Source organism: Symsagittifera roscoffensis, chromosome 3 (genome assembly GCF_963678635.1).
Source record: "Symsagittifera roscoffensis chromosome 3, txSymRosc1.1, whole genome shotgun sequence".
NCBI lineage: Eukaryota > Metazoa > Xenacoelomorpha > Acoela > Convolutidae > Symsagittifera > Symsagittifera roscoffensis.
The window spans coordinates 33,451,584-33,466,539 of NC_087064.1; the positions used below are offsets into that span (position 1 = coordinate 33,451,584).

General features: G+C 36.2%; 2 protein-coding genes across 2 annotated transcripts in view; one reads left to right on the forward strand and one right to left on the reverse strand.

The window, feature by feature from the left end:
- The window catches only part of LOC134841940 (uncharacterized), a 29,562-nt gene extending 24,291 nt beyond the window's left edge, over positions 1–5,271 (forward strand). Inside the window, exons 7-10 of the mRNA XM_063858038.1 lie at positions 1,162–1,446; positions 1,829–1,879; positions 2,023–2,314; positions 4,114–5,271. Coding sequence (XP_063714108.1) covers positions 1,162–1,446; positions 1,829–1,879; positions 2,023–2,314; positions 4,114–4,249 — 764 coding nt within the window. The 3' untranslated portion in view covers positions 4,250–5,271. The remainder of the gene's footprint in view (positions 1–1,161; positions 1,447–1,828; positions 1,880–2,022; positions 2,315–4,113) is intronic.
- The window catches only part of LOC134841416 (microtubule-associated proteins 1A/1B light chain 3C-like), a 393,097-nt gene that overhangs the window by 342,536 nt on the left and 35,605 nt on the right, over positions 1–14,956 (reverse strand). The window lies entirely within an intron of this gene.

The window sequence follows — 14,956 nt, forward strand, 5'->3', positions numbered from 1 at the left end:
CTCAAAGGATTTAGAGTACGACTTGACTTCGCAGAAAAGGACTTCCTTGAACTAGACCAATGACTACCTCGATGTTCAAGTATACGTACAGATCCGAGTTACGAGGCATCCCTTCCACACACGATCTCCACGCCATTCCCAGACGAGGTTGAACACAAAACAAGTTCTCTACATAATACAGAAAAACCCGTCATAGCAAATCATTTTGAAATCAGATTGATTTCATTGGGGATCACAGTCGTTGTCAAAAGACGACGCAACGATTGTATGTCCCTAACTCCAGCGTCCTGGAACTTCGTCGACAAGAGGAACCGGACAAGAATATGATGTTCGCCAAATACCAACGTTCATCATCCATCCTTCAAATTGCAGAAAGATAATTCTAAAAAACTCTGTAAAACCCGGATGGATGGAACCTGATCCAAACTACATTTTATAATTGGATAAATTGGATATTTTACCACTGTAAAATATTTAATATCAACCAATCATAATCCATCTAACTAACAACCCACTTATTTGTAAGTGCTGAAATTACTTGTAATTTCAGCACCAGAGAGATTTGAATTTAACTTAGAAATTAGTTGCCTCTCCAAGAGAACCTCAGCTGCCGCAATAAACCAGTATACTCTAGATCTATTAAGCCTAGCAGAGACTAGTTAAACACCCTGAGCCTAGTAAGTATAAGAGTAAGATTAGGAGCGGTATTAGACTAAGAAGTTGCACGAATCTATCCGGCCGAAAATAAGATAGCGTGACGAGCAGACGGTGTACCCTATCCGAAATTACTCTATGAGTTAACCACATCGGTCCTCACTCATTTAATCAAAAAAGTGTTAATCATAATCAAAAAAGTGAGATTTGTTTAAAAAAGAAGTCATTTCTGTTTACTTGCATTCATTGACTGTTTTCCAACTGTCTGTTGGCTATGTTCTTATTTGATTATATTTGGAACCAACTACTGCTACCATGAAAACAAATTAGAACTTAAAATTAGAAAATAAATTAAAAAATGAAATAATTTTGAATTAATTTGGAAAAAAAATGCCATTAAAAATCAAAATTTTACTAGTTACTGTGATCGGAATATTGTCTGCTACTTGCACAACGACCGATTATCCCTGTTTGCATTTGAATTCAAAATGTCATTTGTTTGCTTAGAAAATCGGATTCCCAGTCATCAGAGACAGCAACAGCCGCGGTCGCGGCAGAACACGAGTGGCGGCGGATTTCATGTTGAGAACCTAACCAATGCAGACCTGGCTGAACTGAAATACTTTTCTTCCATTTTGGACAGAGCAGCCGCCAAAGGAAAACTGTCACGAATTTCACCAACGGCAACAGCAGAACCAACATCAAACAAGCATAGTCCGTCGAACTCTAAAGGAGCCAATTTTGCAGGACAGTCAACATTCCAACCTGTGTCATCCAATACTTCATCTAAAGGTCATAGCCTTAATCCTTAATTGCCCTCAAATTCGTTAAAATCCTTAAAAAATGAAACATAATTTCAAAACCCTGTGGTGCATTTCAAAGCGACAATTTTCCGCCGATGAATTAAGCATAACTAATAGAAAAGTAATAAAAAATATTTTGATTAAGCAGTGCACAGCAACCAAACGGACTTGTTGATATAGAATGTTTTGCAGAACTACTAAGCGATAATTCCTGACCATACTTGTTTGCGATGATTTGTTGCTTTTTAGCGACAAAATGTCGCTTGCTAAGCATAGTTGCTTGTTACGAATCATAAGTTAATAGCCGTTGCTACCTCATTGCCGAAGTGAAAGTAAATTTAGTAAACAATTTAAATCTCTTAATGTTTTAGCCAAACGAAATAGCACAGTGCAACCTATACCTCCTCCGTTCCCCAGAACTGGTAAGTGATTTGAATCTTTTCCAAGAAGTGTACTTTTTTTTTCACAAATGTTGAGTAAGTGATTTAAACCTTTGAACCGATAAGTGATTTAAATCTTTTCCAAGATGTATAATTTGTAATTTTTTTTCACAAATGTTCTTAAGGCCCTCTTTCATCGGATCTGAGGATCCAACATCCGAGCTATCAAAGAACAACCGCGATTTCACCCGGCACAAGTGTGTACACTAAACAAACATCTCATCGCCTGCCTTCTGCAACCCATAGACTGCCTGGAAATCTGAAAGGAGCCACTACTACTCTGGATAAAGATGTTTCTGGATTCGCAAAGGTATCAGGACTGACTAGCAATGTACCTGTCGACATTCCAGTTCCCAAGAAGCCGAGGTGTTTCGTGTGTGGGAAGAAAACCAGGATTGGTGCAACTTATTCATGCAGGTTGGAAAAATAAAGTTATATTACACAAGCGACCCTGCGAGCGTTAGTGTATTAGAAAGAACCTTCTTTTTTTCTAAGCTAACTCACAAAAAAAGTTTATTTTTTGGTGGCAAAGTTCATTATTTAGTGGCAAAGTTTTCATTATTTAGTGGCAAAGTGTTCATTATTTGGTGGCATTTATGCTATAATCACGATCTGTAGCATTCGAAATTTCGTAGCATCTCTGCTTTGTTTGAGGCTAGTGTTTGAATAATTTAGCGACTGTGGCTTGTGCGTGAGAATTATATTCGCTGGGTTGCCGTAGGTCGCAGATCGAATCTGAAACCTAGCCGAATTTATTTTTACTAATTCGAGGCTTATTTCAACTTTTTTGTTGCACTTATTGATTTTTGTCGTGTACTCGCTTTTGTTTGCGAAGCGCAGCTTCACCTGTGTTTTTACCACTGTCAGGTTTAATAAAAGAAGTGCAGACGCTTATTTATGTTTTTTTTCAAGGAAATGAGATCAAAAGTTTCGCATGCTGAAAATTGATATTTGGCGGGCTTAATTTAATTTCTCGAACATGATTGACTTAGTTCCTCAGTTGGATTTTTTTGAAGATTTCTCAGCGGAAAAGATACTTATTAATTTTGTTTTCTCAAGCTTTTGTTTGCTGTTTTTAAGAGTTGGTGAACGCAGTGAAGACTCATATATTTTGTGATGATTGTTTGGTTTTTTAAGGAAAATTCTTCACACTCAAATTTGATTTTTCGGTTTTTTAACTTCATTTTTTTTCCAAGTTCAGTTCATTTAATTCGAACAGCAAATTTTTAAAGGTCACGAATAATATGATTGATATCTAATTTCGAATGAAGATTATAATTTCATGATTTCCCAGCGGAACAAGAACTTTTCATTTTGATCCAGTTTTCTTAAATTGATTTAATATTATTAAGACTTATGAATGTAGTGAGTACTCTTAAATATGTCTCGTTAAATTTTTTTGCTCATTGGTTTCTCGCGGTTTGATTTTTGATTTTTTTAAATTTCAGTTCATTTCTTTTGTTAAAAGGAAGGCAAACTCCACTATCGGACGGCAAAATGATCGATTTCTAGTTTAGAAAGTGAAATTTGTTTTTAGAGATTTCACAGCGGAATAAAATATTTACCTATGATCCAGTGTTCTCGAATTGGGTTAATTTTATCCAAAATGTGTCAATAATAAATTCCTCTTGAAATTTTAAGAGCTTTAAATTCGAAAGTTGAAGTTTTTTTTTATAGTAATGATCGTTGTGTGTACTCTTATAGAGGTTTTGCTGATTTTTTTTTCAGGTAAAAGTTTATATTTGAGGTGTGATATGTTTTAAGCTTACTTCTTTTCCTGTCTTAAAAGGAAGGCAAACTCTGCTATCGAACATCAAAGTTGTAAAGCTCACCAAAAACTTCACCGATTTCTAATTTCGAAAATTGAGTTTAATTATCAGATTTTTGTTATAGTTGTTCGTGAAATTCAAAAAGCTCTAAGAGCATATAATTTTTCTTTAAAATTCGACAGTTGTAGTTTTTTCAAACAAGATATCGTTTTTTTTTGGTTTTCTTGCGTTCAATCCGTGCGTTCCTTGTCAGCTGACTATGTTTGCGAAGTGCAGCTTTGCCTCTGTATTAAAACTCGAAACAATTACTCCATATTAATTAACTAAGCGTGTAGTGCGTTTATCTTAAATGCAATTTTAATCAGACGCAAGTGAAAAACAGTTCGATTTGAAAAATAATGTCTTTAAGCTGAATTTTCTAGACCAGTTTTTTTCTGTTTTTTTTAGATGCGAAGGGGTTTTCTGTGCACAACACAGATACGCCGAGAGCCACGACTGCACGTATGACTACAAGAGTGAAGGCAAGAAACTGTTGGAGTACACGAATCCGGTTGTAACAGCACCCAAATTGCCAAAAATATAAGGCGATAGACTTTATAAACAAAGACTTCGAGTTAAATTTACACTTCTATCAGTGAAGACCAAGTTATTTAAAACGTTTATTTAACTTCCAGTACTCATTATACAGAGGAAATAACTTCCAGCACTCATTATACAGAGGAAATAACTTATCATATTTTCACGAAATTCTCAGCCAAATGTTTCATGCGAAATCGAAATCAATCATTTTCCCACTGATTGAGACCAAAAAATAACGGTGAATGTGTTAATATAAGCATTGTTTTTATTGGATATTCTTGCTCAAATCTTGTATTTTTGCTAGCATCGAAACCGAATGTCGATCAACTAAGATATATGTTTTTATTTGATTTTTTTAACTTCTTTTGGTGCTTTATGTTGCGATCATTTATGCGATTCTTACTTTCGCTATAGATTTGTATTTATCATATCAGAAATTTCATTCCCCATTCTAAATTTAAAAATCCTCTTTTCATAGATTTGGCGTGCTTGTTTCTTAGTAATATCAGTTTACCAAATATTCTTTGTTTTCAAGGTTCGGTTGTCAAAGTATCTGCTACTTGGTAAGCAGATTGAATAACTTGAATTTACCTCATTTGAATCCAGATAATAAAATTAGATTTAGCTGCTGTTAGTTTATTTAGACTTGGAAGTTTAGTTTTGATATTCAAATTAACAAATCGTTGCTCAATGAATATATTCTATGTTTTGGATACCCAAATGTTTTGCCTAATGATCATTCAATCGCTTTGATCTTCTACCAACTCTGCAGTTAAATCTTTGGAAGAAATTTCTCGACTTGTGATTGAAATGAAATTTCGCATCAATTTGTAGAAGTAATTTCTTCGAAGGGAGTAGAGTATGGTGAACGAACGTGATCATTTTGCATTTCTAAATAAACAGTTCGGATCAAATATTGTTTTTGTTTGTTGGATCATGCGGCTCTTTTCCTAATTGCACTTCTTTTTGCGCTGAAATTAATTATATTACCTGTACTTGACAACTAATTCAAAGATTTAAACGTGGTTTTTGGAAGTGAGCTGCAACAACATATTTTAAATAGCCTAATTGTTTCTTCATATTTAAAATAGCCCAACTGGGCTTTTTTTAAGCGCTGGCAATCAAATTTTTCAGCGTAACAGTTTGGCTTTTTTCGGCATAGTATTCTGCTTGTTTCTTTTATAAAAAATTTGACTCACGGGAAATTTTTTTCTTGGGTTATGGCAAATCTAAGCATTTTGAACAAGTTTTTGCAGACCCAATTTTTTATAAAATAGATTTTTCTGATTAGCTTCATAGCTGAAACTTCCAATCTGAATAAGTTAGGGCGAGTTTTATAAGGGACAGAAAAGGTGTTCTTAAACTCTTAAACCATTAGGTGGTTTTTCTTTTGATGTCCAAAGTAGTAGAAGTAGTAAGAGACTTTATTCACAATAAAGGAAGTACAATATACACCAAGGGAGAAATTTATAAGAAAAACTTCAAGCACTAACGTAAATGGATATTGGCAAGCTTGCTTCGGGACTTAGAACAAAACCATAAGGTTGAGAAGATACCCACTTTTTTTTAGATCAAACACTGATTTTACCCGTAAAGCTCTAATGAAAACGTTTCTGATTTGAAACTTCGCGTTTGCTTGAAAGAAAATAGATGTGCTAGAGAAGAGCGCGTAGAGTTACTTGGTAGAGTCATCTCGCGTTCCACCATGATGCCGAATTTCCATAACAAAATTTTTTTGGTCGACCAAATTGATTTCCTGAGCGCTTCCAGAAAAAATCGGAGACCCTATTTTATCATCATCATCATCATTGCTGGATTATACACCCTTTTTGGTACTCAAAGGTGTTTGTTTTGTCTGTCTCCTTAGTACGTGGCCGATGTGTAATAATGAGATCTGAATAAATGTGTCTTCAGTGATTTTCTGAATAACTGAAAGTCCGTTTCTTCTCGCATTTTCTGGGGCAGTGAATTCCAAAGTTTTGCTCCACAATAGCTGAAAGATCTTCTACCTAAACTTGAATTAACTCTGGGTACTACCAATTTTGGACCATCACGCAAGCTATAGCTATTTTGTTTTAATTTGAGTATGTCTCTTAAAAATGCTGGACATAAATAGTTTCGGTTTAGTACTTTGAAAACAATGCACAGTAATTTGAACTCAATTCGCTTCGAGACTGGTAACCAATGTAGATCATGTAGATAAGGGCTGGTTGGTGTTCCTTTCTTGAGTTGGAATACAAATCGTCCAGCTGAATTTTGTATTTTCTGCAGTTTCATCAAAAGGTAATTGGGTAAACCAAAATATAGGCTATTGCAATAGTCAAGGCGGCTAAGTATAAGGGATTGACAGAGTAAATGTCGGGTCTCAAAAGAAAGGAAAGCTTTTATGCTAAAAAGTTTCCGCAGAATGTAATAGGCCGAGCTACAAACAGAATTGATTTGTCGTTGTAAGTTAAATTTGGAATCAAAAATAAAACCAAGCACTGTAAGTGTGTCTTCTGATTTGACAATTTCATTATTAACACGTATGTTTATTTCTCTTGCAACCTTCCTGTCAACAAACAGAACTTCTGTTTTATCAGAATTTATTTTCAAATTATTCATTTCAAACCATTTGGTAATTTTGACTAGACTTGCATTCAGATGATCAACTGAACTATTTAAATCTGCGGCTGATAAGTAAATTAAACCATCATCCGCATAAATTTGATAATTCAAATCAAGAGATAAAAAGAGAGACCGTAGAGGTAAAAGGTAAATGCTAAAAAATAGAGGACCTAATATGGATCCTTGGGGAACTCCATTTTTCACAGATTCAGTCGAAGATAACCAGCTACTAATTTTTAACTGCCTGGTAGCGACCACATAAATAAGACTTACAAAGTTCAAGAGCTGCTCCTTCAAGTCCAGTGTAATTTTCCAGACGGCGTAATAAAATATCATGAGAGACCGTGTCAAAGGCAGCACTTAAGTCAAGAGCCACTAAGATTACGGGGCATTTGCTTGAAAGCTTGTTAAGAATGTCATTACTGGTGTTCAAAAGTGCTAATTCAGTGCTATATCCTTTACGATACGCTGATTGATAAGGATCGAGAATATCAAGCTTGTTTAAAAGATGCAGCAATTGAATCGAGATTACTCTCTCAAAAATTTTGGATGAAAAAGATAATTGGGTAACAGGTCTATAAGAAGACAACAGATTTCTATCAAGTGTTGCTTTCTTCAGAAAAGGACTTATAATGCCTAACTTGAAAACATTTGGGAAATGTCCTTTCTGTAAACAATTGTTTAGTATGCCAGTAAAAGTTGGCACCCAGCTTTTTTGAATTTTCTTCATAATCTCAGTTGGCATAGAATCGCAGGGGCTGGTAGCATTGGACATGGATGCAATTGCTTTATAAATATCATCACAAGTAACTTTATTGAACGAACTAAATTTCACTTTGTCTCTGGCTAATGTTTCATTTGAGTCACGGTAATAAAAGTTATGAGGTTTCAATGAAGCAATGACGCTCTCAATTTTCTCAATAAAGAAAGTATTAAATTTATCTGCCAGATCTGATAAAGAACAATTATTGGGTAGCACTGATCTCGTATCAATTCCTAAAACTTCATTGAAAGAACTGTATGAGCTCTTTGGTTGTGATTTGATACGATTTACTTCCCTATTGTAGTAATCAAACTGTTTCTCTTTAAATAACTTGCGACAATCCAGATTGGCATTCTTCAGAGTCAATCTATTTTCCAGTGAAGGAACTTTATTGAAGATTCGTTCAAACTTACGGCGCTTTTGCTTCATCGTTTGCAAGTCATGGTCAAAAAATTTGCAGTTACGTTTTCTAAAAAGCCGAAATTTAGTTGGGTTAATATCAATTGTAACTTCAGCTACTATGTCAGAGAAATATTTTAGGCCATTTTATCAAACAATAGCCTCCCATATCCGGGATTTTGGGATCAATCTAAAGAACGGGTTGTGGGAATTTCCTTTCCATACCCGACTACCTGACACGAAAATTGTCCCTCGGAAAAGTTATTAACCATTTTTTGAACCTTTTTCGGATGATGCTCGGAAATGTCAACTACCTGAATTGTTAACCGTTTTTTGGGCTTCTCAATAAGTACCATGCAAAATCTGATATCACAGGCTTAATCGACGCAACAGGTTGTTGAAAGCTTACCTTTATAATTTGCAATGCCCAGTTTTTTAGCGAAAAGTTATGGCCTGAAAAGTTATGAAATTTTGACCGTTTTCTGACTTCACTCGAAAATAACCGTGCCGCTTCTCAGATAAAAATTCAAGCGAGAAGCTCGATTTTGTGAAACTTCTCTACTTTCTTGGGCACTTCCTACTTTAAGCAGAAAAAGGTTTCGGTATTCGCAAAAGTAATTTTTGAGCTTTGACCGGTTTTTTAGAAACTTTGAATTTTCTGAAACATACCATCAAATCTGCGAAATTTTCTTGCAGAAGCTATTGCTACTCAATTTTTCGCGTTTTTTTAAAAAAAAAAAAGAAATTCCATAAACCTAAATTTTTTACTCATACGTATTTCAGTAGACACAACTTATGCCCAATTTTTGAAACCACGCATTTCGTCCTGCACAGTATTCAAAATTATAAAACAGGTGCATCCAGGTTTTTTTGGGCTCTAGGTATTCTTCATCGACATAAACGAAGTCCTAGTTCACCTAGTTTTTTTCATCATGTTTCATTTTTGTTCGACTTGTTTTTTTATGATTGTGTTGTATCGCAAGTGGCGCAAAGCTCCGCATCGCCTCTAGGTAAAATAGCTGCAAAATATTTCAAGCGAAAGCAACCAAATTTTCAAAGCAACCAAAAACTTTCAATTTGAAAACAAAAATAAAACTAAAAAAAAAGTTAAACAACCTGTGATATGCTCACATAGAAAAAGTGGTTGTGCTGTAGTTTTCGAACATTAATATTTTCTCGCGTCTGAAGCGAATTGTGTCGCCTTTATAGAAAAGCTTGTTGCATGAAAATTGCTGAAAATTCCACCAAGAATTTATTGGTGATGAGAGGTCTGCAAAATTTGAAAAAAAAAACAATTTTCAGAAACGATTAAAAAGTTCCGCTTGAAAAATCAAAAAATAATAATACTTCAAAGTTTCTAGAACACAAAAGCAGTTTTGCTTAACAGAAAATCAGTTTTTCATTTTTACGTCTTTTCTTGCAATTAAATCCAATAACAATAAAAACCTTCAAAAGTTTTCCAAATTGGATTTAGTTTGCAAATTAATCGTATAATTTACACAATTGTTTTTGTTGGTGTAATTTTAAACAACTCTATTGACGAGCAATTTTTCTGTCCAGACAACTAAATTGGTGAGCAACGCAGTCAAAATTGGTGTTCAGAAAGTTCAGTGATTGCTACCAAAATAACGTATCAAAAGTTTTTCTATAAAAGAAAAGAAGTTCTTTTCCTCCACCGAAGTTGCCTGAGGTGGCACTTTCTAACAGGCAGTGAATCGAAAAAGGCGACAATTTGTAAGAATTGGGGATTGGTATATTTTGAAGGGCCAGAAATCGTATCAAGCAAAATTTAGTCAAAAAATAAATGCTGAAATGGGAGATTCAGAAAATTAAAAAAAACTTGCTGAAGAAATATGGATGAAAAATACGTTTCAAATGTTTTGGAACTAGGTGCATCGTCAGAATTTCTGCAATACATTAGTTTTTATGACAATAAAACATCAATTTACAATTGATACTTATACATCTTTTATGACCTTTTTTTTTAATTCGCAACAGTGTAAATTTAACTTAAAATCAAAATAAATTGGTTTCGAATGGTGCAAGGAAAAGTTTTTCGTTGCTTTTTCACAGTTATCATCCTGTGTTTTTATCTTCAAACATCTCATATTCTTCGAAATATTATGCAAATGGTGTCGAAATTCTAATATCATAGGAGTCAGTTATGCGCGATGAAAGCCCCAGTTAACAGCGTGTGAATTTTTAGAATGCCATTCCAATTGTGTAACCGTCCTCAACTCCGAGGGATCGCCATTTGGATCTTGTGCCTCTGATGCAAATGTTGGTTGCTCTTAGTATAGCGAATGAAATTCTACATCTCACCCAGCACATGACATGACTATATGGGCGGTCCCATTTTGATGCCAGACCATTTGCTAGTCGTTTGAGGAAAAACGTGAACTCCGGTGCCAAAACACCATCTATTGAAGTGACAAGTGGAGTGAAAGACATGTGCTTTTCTTCACAAGCTGGTCCATACTTATTTTTCTTCTCAATCTCTGATGCTTTCAGTACATTCATGGGATTGCGGTTTTGGTAAGACGGAGCGTCAGTGTCTGTAACACGGATGTCGAACGACGCAGCCGAAGTTCTTTTCCTCCACCGAAGTTGCCTGAGGTGGCAATTTCTAACAGGCAGTGAATCGAAAAAGGCGACAATTTGTAAGAATTGGGGATTGGTATATTTTGAAGGGCAAGAAATCGTATCAAGCAAAATTTAGTCAAAAAATAAATGCTGAAATGGGAGATTCAGAAAATTAAAAAAAACTTGCTGAAGAAATATGGATGAAAAATACGTTCAAAATGTTTTGGAACTAGGTGCATTGTCAGAATTTCTGCAATACATTAGTTTTTACGACAATAAAACATCAATTTACAATTGATACTTATACATCTTTTATGACCTTTTTTTTTAATTCGCAACAGTGTAAATTTAACTTAAAATCAAAATAAATTGGTTTCGAATGGTGCAAGGAAAAGTTTTTCGTTGCTTTTTCACAGTTATCATCCTGTGTTTTTATCTTCAAACATCTCATATTCTTCGAAATATTATGCAAATGGTGTCGAAATTCTAATATCATAGGAGTCAGTTATGCGCGATGAAAGCCCCAGTTAACAGCGTGTGAATTTTTAGAATGCCATTCCAATTGTGTAACCGTCCTCAACTCCGAGGGATCGCCATTTGGATCTTGTGCCTCTGATGCAAATGTTGGTTGCTCTTAGTATAGCGAATGAAATTCTACATCTCACCCAGCACATGACATGACTATATGGGCGGTCCCATTTTGATGCCAGACCATTTGCTAGTCGTTTGAGGAAAAACGTGAACTCCGGTGCCAAAACACCATCTATTGAAGTGACAAGTGGAGTGAAAGACATGTGCTTTTCTTCACAAGCTGGTCCATACTTATTTTTCTTCTCAATCTCTGATGCTTTCAGTACATTCATGGGATTGCGGTTTTGGTAAGACGGAGCGTCAGTGTCTGTAACACGGATGTCGAACGACGCAGCCGACTGTCTATCCCAAACCCCACGAGCTGAAAGATCTGCAATTAGTGCCGGGGTTCCATTTTCTATATCTGGTTCTTTTACGACAGGTTCTCTTTTCACATCTTTCCACAAAATTGAAGCAAGATCGCCCACTGCGTCTCTTATTTCGTTGTGTCGTTGTGTTACCAGTCCGCCCTTCTTGCAAGAAAGTGCATGCTGTAAGTCAAAATCTTGTTGACATCCATCGCATCTCGAGAAAGAACGTTTGAGTGGTTTTCTGTACCTGACACATAGAGCGTCTCTGAACTCTGTGGCTGACAAATCAAAATTATCTTTCAACAAGGGCAGCGAAGTTAGCCACAAGGAACAGTTGTTGTCGATTATTCTCCGGATCGCTCGTTTCTAAATCTGCTGGTAAAACTGCAAGCAATTCATCGAGTTTATCTTTGTCCACATCATTTTGTTTCTCCTCGTGATTTTTTCTTGCTTCTCTCATCTTTGTTTTGTGTAGAGTTTGGTCGAAATCATCTTGGTGAAGGATCGAACTCACGAGACAGTCGGTTGCTTCACGTGAAGTGGAAAATGCTAGTTCGGCACCTTCGATTGGATTTCGCACACCTAGTCCCCCTCTTTTGACAGGAAGTGAATACAAATCACGATCTGAGTGTGTGACACTAGAAATTCCTTGTAAGCTTGGCAAAAAATTTTCCTCCAACATCTTGTCGAGAGGTGCAAACAACTGCGACGTATCTTTGACTACTCTCTGGACAAAATTCCATTCGCATTGCAGTGATCTTGTTAATCCAACTAAAGCAGCTTGAGGTTCTTTTTCTGCCACTTTGGACAACTCGCTAAGACAATCGAACCATTCTTGGACCTTTTTTGTAGTGAAACGAATTTTGCCTTCATCAGAGCCAATAAATCCGCTCAAATATTTTCTACCTTCAACTATTCTGATTGCCGAACCTGTCAAACAATTGATGAGCTTTTTCAACAAAGTTCGGGTGAACAACCAAATAACTTTTGCTTGGCTCGGGGTAATAGCCATACTTCGGACCTTTTTCAGTCAAAGATGACAACCATTCAACCAGGTTTTCTAGTGCGCCGAGAGCTCCCGAATCATCTGCATACCATGTTTGTAAATACTTATCTCGGCCTTTGAGTGATTCAATCAATGGCATCAATGAAACCCCATAGAATAACATCGCTAGTGGATCACCCTGTGTAGTGCCTTCACTACTGAAAAGAAGCTCTGTCGTTCCTGCAACAATTAGCGGCGCATACCCTCTATATGTGTTGAATAGAAATCGTGAGCACCTTGGCCAAAGTATTCTAGCATTCCATAGAGCCGTTTCCCTGTTCAATGCATTGAATGCATTTGAGGCATCCATCAATAGAAAACCATGTCCGTCCTCTTTGGTGCTATTAAACAACTCCTCCACTGCGTGTACAGCTCCTTCTATTCCTGTTTTCACACCACAAGCTAGTTGTTGAGATCCACAGGTTTCTTCGAGATCTTTTTTGTCGCTTCGGCCATACATTTACACATTACCCTTCGCAAACACTCACCTATGCCAATGGGTCTAACTCCAGAGCACTTGTCCAAAGCGATCAGACGACCTGACATCAATGCTCGTATTTGGTTCCATGGAATAATTTCGTTAGCTATCTTTGTGATCAGCGCTGCCAATTTGTCTCTCAAAGCCGAACTGTGTCCTCCAAATCGAAGAAATGCGTCTTTCCAGTGTTCGGAATCTGTTCCTGAAGGTCCGGCTCCACCGTGCATTGACCTCGCAAATTTTTCTATATAAGAAGAAGTGATGGTTACTGTTTCTAACTCAGGCAAGTTGTCTACTTGTATTCTTGCTTCTTCTTTTGACTGTCTTTTATGACCTTGATTTTGAACCATCAAGTTAACAAATTAGCTAATCACAGTTGACCATTTAATCTCTAGAAAATCAAAAATTTAGAATTATTTTGACTGTAGTTTTCTGAATCTAAATGTTCGTTAAACCAATGAGCGAAGAAAATCCGTCCCAAATGACAGAAAGCTTCACTTCCAAATTGTAGAGTGCGTCCAATTTTTTGATTTACCGAATTGTCTTAAAATGTTGCGGCTAGTTTGCTGTTGTATATCATTGACATCCTGAACATAAGCCAGAAAAATTTGAGAACATCTATAGGGCTAATCTTGGTTGATCTTTCAACTGCAACTAGCTCATCCCAGGACACAACGCTCCGTCAATAACTGGAGTAAAAATTACAGAAGGAGAATAAATTGATTGTGAGTGACGATGTGGCAAACAACATTTATAACAGCCAGATAACCGAAATTTTTCGCCCCGTTTTTTCGAAGAAATGCCAAGGTGTTTGAAGATGGAAAAGCTGCCGACTTTATTAATTGCCTACTGCAGACGTGGAAGCACGCCAGAATTGTTTAGTAGGCTACTCGGAACAAGAGTGCTTAGTTTTTCTTCAAAGAAACGACTGCTTCCTCGCAACACCATCCAGAACAGCTCATGGAAAATCAGAAGCTGCACCAGAGTGCTGAACTTGAACTGAAGTTGATAAGAGTGGCTATTACACACAAAGAGGGACCCACAAGACTGAATGGCAGAATCAGGGGTATCCAACAAAGAGCATCGCAAACAAGAAAGAAGGCCGAACGAAGACGTGAGCAGAAGCTGAAGGCAGAGGAAGAGTCAGCGTCACAAAAACAAGAGAGATGTAATTGAGATTTATTGTGCTCTATGTCCTGTGAATTTCATTACTCGTGACCTACAAACATTGATCACAGTGCTTTCTTCTACTGTATGGCTCAGTGTGTGGGAAACTGTTCGAAACTTTTTTAAAAAAAATAAAAGTTTTGTTCATAGTTAAAGCTTTATATTAGAAGTCAAAAAAATGACATGACATCAGGTTTTTTGGAATTTTTGAATTTAAGGTACCCGAGAACGTTTTTTTGTACCAATTGGTGCATAATTTTCAGCCGAAACTTCTACAGATTGAGACAACAAGGGCTAAAGAGGACAAAAAAAGGTACTTAAAATCGGTAATGAAAATTCAATTGCTGGTGCAGAAAGAAATCGACGAACAGTTGTGCAGTGTTATATCAATGCAAGCTTAAAAATCTTCTGACACTAGAACAGAAAATCAACAAACTCCGAGATACAATTTAAACCTCTTCGTGGGAGAAACGGTAGATGAGTTAAGTTGCTCGAAACATTGGACTGCCAGGAGGATTACATGAAACAATGTCAATGGCTCGACAGATCCAATCAGAGATAAGTTTATTGAATGGCATTTTTGGCTGTTATTGACATTTTTTCCCATTAATTAAGTACCAATTCAATGCAACCTTTAATTACTTTCTCTGGCATCTTAAATAATGTTTCGATATTGATTCTATCGATGATGTCAAAAAAGTTTGCAAACGTTTTTTTTTAATTACATG